This window comes from Phyllostomus hastatus, unplaced genomic scaffold (assembly GCF_019186645.2).
Source record: "Phyllostomus hastatus isolate PE091 unplaced genomic scaffold, TTU_PhHast_1.1 phas_contig_495, whole genome shotgun sequence".
Classification (NCBI taxonomy): domain Eukaryota; kingdom Metazoa; phylum Chordata; class Mammalia; order Chiroptera; family Phyllostomidae; genus Phyllostomus; species Phyllostomus hastatus.
Window position 1 is genome coordinate 3,462,615 of NW_025333895.1, and position 7,908 is coordinate 3,470,522.

Below are 7,908 nucleotides of genomic sequence, written 5' to 3' on the forward strand. Positions count from 1 at the left end.
ATATTTGGTCCATTCCAAGTGGTCAAGGACCAAATGTCTCCATGGATGTGTCAGGACCAAATGTCTGCTGACCCTAACGACTCCCTGAAAGGGGCTGAGCGCTGCTCTGTGAATCACCAGCCCCGAGAGATGCACAGGTGTGCAGAGCTGAAGGGGAAACAATGCACGTTAAGACAGCAGCTCACATTCTAAGCAGGGTTCAGCTCTGTTCACTGTTTCCAGGATGCTGTATAGTGACAAACACAAATTGGAAGTGCACAAAGAAGGCAGAGCATTGGATTTATTTTTTTACAAAGTAAAAATCCTCAGAACGAGGTGAAATGGAGGTATTTTTCCTAGAATTGTGCCAAATGCTTTTTCAGAACCAAAATGACCCTACTGTATATGTTTTAATTTTGATCAGGATGAAAGTTGGGCAGCTGGGATACTAGGCCGGTCAGTCATAGGGCTGTTTGTCTCCAGGTGAACAGACCAGGACGTGAGAGACTGGAAGCAGGTGAGAGGAAGCGTGCCCGGCGGGCCCGAGGAGGCCCTGTAGCTGCGGTGGTAGTGGTGGTGTTTTCCCGCCGGTACTTCTGCTGCTCGCACTCAGTGAGGAGTCGTTGTGAATCACGAAACTTTCTCTTTCCGCAGATTACGCTTCACGTCAGTAGAAATGGACAGCAGCAGTTTTATTCAGTTTGACGTGCCCGAGTACAGCAGCACCGTTCTGAGCCAGCTAAACGAGCTCCGCCTGCAAGGGAAACTATGTGACATCATTGTCCACATTCAGGGTCAGCCGTTCCGAGCCCACAAAGCAGTCCTCGCTGCCAGCTCCCCGTATTTCCGGGACCATTCCGCACTAAGTACCATGAGTGGCTTGTCCATATCAGTGATTAAAAACCCCAATGTGTTTGAACAGTTGCTTTCGTTTTGTTACACTGGAAGGATGTCCCTGCAGCTGAAGGATGTGGTCAGTTTTCTGACGGCAGCCAGCTTTCTTCAGATGCAGTGTGTCATCGACAAGTGCACGCAGATCCTGGAGAGCATCCACTCGAAAATCAGCGTCGGGGACGTGGACTCAGTGACCGTCGGCGCCGAGGAGACCCCGGAGAGTCGGAATGGAGTTAAAGACGGCAGCTTCTTCGCCAACCCAGTCGAAATCTCCCCTCCCTACTGCTCTCAGGTACGGCAGCCCGCCGCCGGCAGCGATCTTCGGGTGGAGACGACGCCCAGCAAAGCTCTGCGCAGCCGCCTGCAGGAGGAAGGGCACTCGGACCGAGGGAGCAGCGGGAGCGTTTCCGAGTACGAGATTCAGATAGAGGGGGACCACGAGCAAGGGGACCTGCTGGTGAGGGAGAGCCAGATCACCGAGGTGAAGGTGAAGATGGAGAAGTCCGACCGGCCCAGCTGTTCCGACAGCTCCTCCCTGGGGGACGACGGCTACCACACCGAGATGGTCGACGGGGAGCAGGTCGTGGCGGTGAACGTGGGTTCCTACGGGTCTGTGCTCCAGCACGCCTACTCCTATTCCCAGGCAGCCTCCCAGCCCACCAGCGTAGCGGAAGCTTTTGGAAGTTTGAGTAATTCCAGCCCATCCAGGTCCATGCTGAGCTGTTTCCGAGGAGGGCGTGCCCGCCAAAAGCGGGCTTTGTCTGTCCATCTGCACAGTGATCTGCAGGGGTTGGTGCAGGGCTCAGACAGCGAAGCTGTGATGAGTAACCCCGGGTATGAGAGCAGCCCCCGGGAGAGGAGTGTGAGAGGGCACTGGTACCCGTACAACGAGAGGCTGATCTGTATTTACTGCGGAAAGTCCTTCAACCAGAAAGGCAGCCTCGACAGGCATATGCGACTCCACATGGGGATCACCCCCTTTGTGTGCAAGTTCTGCGGGAAGAAGTACACGCGGAAGGACCAGCTGGAGTACCACATCCGGGGCCACACTGATGACAAACCGTTCCGCTGTGAGATCTGCGGCAAGTGCTTTCCATTCCAAGGCACCCTCAACCAGCACCTGCGGAAAAACCACCCGGGGGTCTCGGAAGTCAGGAGTCGCATCGAGTCCCCCGAGAGAACAGATGTGTACGTGGAACAGAAACTAGAAAATGACGCGTCGGCCTCCGAGATGGCCCTCGATTCCCGGATGGAAATTCACACAGTGTCCGATGCTCCCGATTAAGATGGTAAAGAAGTGCACCCAAACAAAGCACATAAATCAATGCATAGTTGTGATTTGCTTTGTTGTAATCTTTAGTTCTCCCAACCATCTGGAAATCTCTTGGTCTCTTGGCAGTTTTTCTAAGGTTTCTGGAAGGAGCACTTCATCGTGTTTATCCTTTCCTCCGTCCTCCCTCCCCCAAGGAGCTCAAAGCATGAAGGGCATCATATCCAGGGAAAACACAGGCTGACAGTATTCCTCTTTGGCCGAACTCGGAATCCACAATCTGCCAGTGACTTAGCTATGCCAACTGGTTGACCCTGTATTCTCCGCCAAGGGGCGTGCGCTCTCGCCCGGGCCGCCGCACCCCGGCACCAGTGCACTTGCGTGGAGAGGGGCTGAGATGCCGTCAGCTGATACAAATGGGTAACCTTTTCTAATTTAAAGTTACTTTTACGGAGTAGTTAGACAATTTATATATATATATAATAAAATGATTATTATATATATAGTATATATACATTCTCAAATTTGGTTTTATTCTGGTTGAGGTGAATGTAAGAAGAATATATAATTTAATACAATGTGAACAGAGCTTTTGACTCTGTCTCGTCCCTACCTAATGTGTTAGGGTTTTGCCCCTTTATTTCCCTTACGAAAGAATGTTAATAGGTTTTCATATATATTAATCATTGTGTCCAAAAGCAAGCAAAGCAAATCACAGTGTTCATAGCTCTGCTTCGTAACAAATACATAAACCAAATGCCATAAAATGTATTCAACTCTAGTTGGAAACCATTTGGAATTTCTGTTAGTTGTCCAGTGGGTGAGCTGGACGACCCGTGGTGCTGACCTTTTCACACAGTGTCGTGTTTTATTAGCCAACCCCAAAGGAGCAGTGGTTTTCAGTGTTTTTACTGGCCTCCGAATCTACCTTCATTCCGTACTGTAGAAACATACACACCAGGTAACTAATCGAATCACTCTCTACCGTGAGTTACTACTCGCACTAAAGGAAAGGGATTTGTAGTTCTGTCTACAATATTCTCCAAGCAGTGTTGTGGTTGATTTTGTTTTGTTTTGTTTTTCCTTTCTTTTTTCAAACAGCCAGTTCAGGTGCACAGCAACTTTTTCTACATGCAGTTCCCAGGGAAACTGCAGAACTTGGAATTTGTACTTTTGTAAAGATATATACTCTACGGGAATTGCAAGCAATATATCTCTCTTAGTATCGTGTGTGCTAACGAGAGCCTCCGAGGCTCCCCCACTCAGTGTTTCCTGCGTACAGAAACCAACAGTTCAGAGCCCTCTAAGACACTCTGTGTCACCAAATCCGTGTGTTTCACCTCGTTCTTATTTTGGTCACGTGGTGCTATATTTTTATGTTGTGTATCCTTTAGGTCAGTATAGCCGTAGAAAATGTGAAATTAAATGGTAATAGTGAATTACAGTTTTTTTCCTCTCGAGTTTATAGCTTGAAAAGAGACCTCAAAAGCATGTGCTGGCAAACACATTACTGTATAAAAACACAGACCTATTTGAATAATGTTTTATTAGTGCTTTAGGAAATGTCCTCAGTTCTATATTTTGTTCACCCGTGTGCTTCTAGCAAACAAAACGGGCTTTACAAGATTGCTGTGGGACTGCACCGTCCGACAGAGCAATCTTGTTGTGAGCAACCAGCTGCGAGCTGCCTGTGGGAGGTCAGCACTGCAGACTCTGCCGGAGACCTTGGCTCTGACACTCACAGCCAGTGCGTCTCCTCCTCCTCCTCCGCGGAGAGCAGCACAGACCACCTAAAAGAAAACAAGCAAAAAGACCAACCTCAGAGGCTAGGAGTTAAAGGAATACAAAAATAGACGTTTGCTGGTTTTCCATGCTTTTTTGGCTCTTAAAATGCCAAGAATTGTGGGGGAGGGGTCGGGGGGTTGTTTTTTTGTTTGTTTCGTGGGGGGTTATTTTGAGAAAAGTGAGTCGTTCAGGCCCTTGTGTGTGACCGTCCCCGGGAGTGGCAGCTGTGCGGTGGCATCTCTTCAGCACACGGGGTGTGCTCGCGTGTGGGCTGTGGCGCCCGCACCCGTGTCCCCGCGCACAGTCTGCACTCAGTCCCGCTGCCCCCGAGGGGCGGCCCTGCTGAATCGGGTATACTATGCCTTTTCCTGTCAAACTGCCTAAGTAAGGGGCTTGCCCTCTCCCTGGAGCACTTGCTCAGCTCCCGTCAAAGCCGCGTGCCTCACGGGGAGGCTGGACCCCCAGTGTTTACCCACTTACATGTGTTCTGGGGTTTCAGGTAAATGTTTGTGGCTTTTTTTTTTCCTTACACGAATAAGTTTGGTTTTGATTTTTTGTTTAAAGAATTAAATGCAAAAATTTGTGTTGTGATACAAAATTAAGTTTGTGACAAGAAATGCCCAAATGAAGGACATGAGAGGTGAGGCTCAGGGAAGGAACCTCCTTTTCTCTCAGGCTTGAGGCCCTTGGAGAGGCCTCCAGAGCATCTGCGGTGTGTCCGACCAGGTGGGAGGAGAGAGCACTTGGGGCGAGCACCTCGAATGTCCTGTCCTTGTCACCGTGTCCGTCTTAGCCTTCTCTGTACACGGGAGTCTTTGTACTTGTAAATTTGTTTAACTGGTTTGAGTTTACCAAAGAGTGACTTATCCAAAATTGTCTTTGACAAAAATATACATTGCTTTGATTGTACAGTTCAGGTTCAAACATTGTAATGGGACTGTTAAGGGGCAGAAAATTGATTGAGTTTCTCTCGAATAATGATTCCACATTTTGCAAGTTCCACTTGCTCCCATTCGTGTTGCTAACACTTTACCCTTTCCACTGCTAGCAGTGTTAAGAAAGAATTCTCAAGCCATAACACAGTACTGTAAGGTTCCGCAGGGCTTCGAGGGAGCGGCGCGGGGGCCAGCGCACGGCCGTGCGGCCTCTCTGAGCGTGCGTCCTGCCACGCCTCTCCGTGTGCGTGGCGGGGGAGAGATCACTCCATTCCGATCGGGCAGCAGCGATCACTTGTGCCTTGTCACGTGAGGATGGGCCAGGAGGACTGACGTGACCACAGAACAGAAACACCCTCTCCCCGAAGCTCACGGCCCGTCTCCGCAGACGCAGGACGCTGTGTGACTCCTTAGAACAGCTCTTTTTGAAAAGCGAAGTCCCTCTTTCTGTACAGTTTTAGATTAGGTGTTTCCTTTATGACAAATGCAAAAATCAATTACGATTAAAGTGATATGTGAAGAAGTCTTTTACAGTAAGATATATCCTGAATTCATACAGGTTTGTTCATAATTGAGTCTCTTCTTGAGCTACCTTTCCCACACATAGACAATGTGAAGACAGTGACAGCGTCCTTTTCTCTAGGGGTTTTACCTGTTCTTACAAACTGTGAAAACAAAGGATTTTATACTTTACGTGAGTTTGTGGTTCTAAACGGTTATTTTCATTTTAATCAGTTCTCTACCCTCTAATTTCTACTAAAGCTGTAAATACATTTAGAAATTATATTTGTAAATACAGTATATGAAGACAAGTTAATTTTTTGGTCAGTGGAAAAAACCTCCCAGTTGGCTCTGCCTTGGCCGCTTTTTAAATAGAAAGGATACTGTCGGTTCACTGTTAAGCAGAATATACTGTAGAACTAAATTGATCATTTTTAAATCTTCCAGAGCATGAGCAAATGTCTTTTCTCATGACAGCAGTTATAACCGAGTCTTTGTTTTCCCTTCGCCCAGACTACAGGCCTGCACATTGTTGTGTGTGGTTTTGCTTTTACTTTTGTCTCTACAGCCTGGACCGTAGGCAGGGTTTGCAGGAACACGACCCAAGGGCTGAGGGGGGGAATCATTCACGCGAATGAGCTTTACTTTCAAGAAATCAGTGTGTTTTACTTTAGCAGCTTTTCTCTTAGTTACTGTGATGTCTCGTCGTCGTTGTCGTGTCCGCGTTGTCATTGTTGAATTCTGTAATGGTTTCCTGTGAAGCCTCCACTGAAAGGGACTCAAATATGCAACACCTGAACTATTTTCCAAGGGCACAGGCCCCTTGAATGGTGCTTCTAGACTGGTCAGGGTTATTTATTAAATTTTATATATGAAAGTATTGGGGAACTATGTAAATTCTTTATATGAAACTATCTAGTTCACAAGTCATAGATTTCACATTACTCAGTGCGACTGAACGCAGCGTTCAGCAGAGTCATTCACATTGCTCCCGGTTTGACGGACGGCTGTCACACGCCGCACGCGTCTCTTCCGGTGAGTGCCGGCGCGCGCGCGCGCGTGCGCCTGCCGTCTCCGCTCGACCTCCCGGCCCGGGAGAGAGCCCCTCTCTCTGGGTCTGCACAGACGGGGCTCTCGTAGTTCTCGGTCAAGTCCCGGAGTGCCCCTGGCAGCAGACGCAGTGCACGGACCTCTTGCTGCCCCTCAGTGACAAGTATGCTGTGAATCCAACCTTTGGACTTGCTGCCTAAGCCTTTGGTTGCTGCCCCGATAGAGCAAGAGATACACTTACCTGCTTTCTTTGCGAATGACCATTTTCCTAATGTGAAAACCATCTCTCTCACCACTCGAACTAGTAGGGCTAACATTGTTTTCCGTTACAAATGGTTGAGCAATTTGAATGACTCGACAGTGTCATTATCTTGCAATATAAACTGGTAACCTCACAACTCCACACTTCATCGCCATATGAAGTAAATGAAGCTAGCTAAGCGGATGCTGTTATCAACTAGTAACTTGCCATTAAGGATTATTTTATAGCATGAATTTAAAACTATTTATTCAAATGATATTTTACTCTTGTATTCATTTTGTTTTCGATTTGTGACATGACTATTTCAGTGCTGCTTAATTTTGTTCTGAATCCTTGTTTCTTGCTTGTAAATGGCTTTTTTATGGTATAAATAAAGTCCATTGAAATTGCTGTTTGTAAATAAAAATGCTGCTAGAGCGAATGTGTCTCCCTCCGTGTCTGCCCCCTGGGGCCCCGGCGAGTCCCACGAGCACCCGCAACGGCACAGTTCCTGTAACCACTGTGTTTGAAAGGTTAGGATTTCATAAAAGCTCTGGTGCCGCAACGGTGCTGGAAAGAGGACAGAGAGAAGCTGGCTGGTCTTTGACCTTTCTCGTGTGTGGCAAAGACGGGATTTTCAGGGCCCTGCTGAGCCCACAGGCTCCCCAGAGGAATCCCTGGGGAATCCCTCCCCTCCGCCCTGCAGAGCTGCCCCTGTGGCTCCCTCGAATGTACCCGTTTCTCCTGCCGGGTGGGGGGGGGGTCGGTCTTGGAGCTGCGGGAGCTTGTGCTGCTGTCTCCAACTTCTCCCTCTTCAGATTTCAGCTCCTTGAGGGAGCACCGCCCCGCAGCAACCCCTCTAGGTCAGACCCCTGGAACAGTTTTGTTACCGTGTGCCCTGCCCTTCAGGGCGCCTATTTCGGTTGGTAATTGTATATCGACTAGAGAGAGTGTTCAATTAATGTTTCTCCCTCCAGCCTGTAAGTTCCACGACAAAAGTGATCGTGGACCGGCTCCCTCCTCTGCATGTATGCCCTAAGCACAGGACCTGTCACCCAGGCAGGTACACATTAAGGACCGAATGAATGAGCAAATGCATGTGTTCTGGGGGCGGCGGGGGAGGGGAGAATCGAGCGGGGCGGGCGTCTGGGAAGCGGGTGGGAAATACACCTGGCTCCTGTGCTGCTAGAACCCGCTTGCTCCTTGGTGTAAAGCAAGGTCCCTTCTCACTAGGGCGCTTTACAGGCAAGTGG

The 7,908-nt window shown here is 48.8% G+C and overlaps 1 protein-coding gene across 1 annotated transcript in view; it reads left to right on the top strand.

Moving 5' to 3' along the window:
• The window catches only part of ZBTB34 (zinc finger and BTB domain containing 34), a 28,792-nt gene extending 23,065 nt beyond the window's left edge, over positions 1-5,727 (top strand). The window contains exon 5 of the mRNA XM_045845909.1: positions 634-5,727. Coding sequence (XP_045701865.1) covers positions 634-2,158 — 1,525 coding nt within the window. The 3' untranslated portion in view covers positions 2,159-5,727. The remainder of the gene's footprint in view (positions 1-633) is intronic.
• The last annotated feature ends 2,181 nt before the right edge of the window (positions 5,728-7,908 follow it).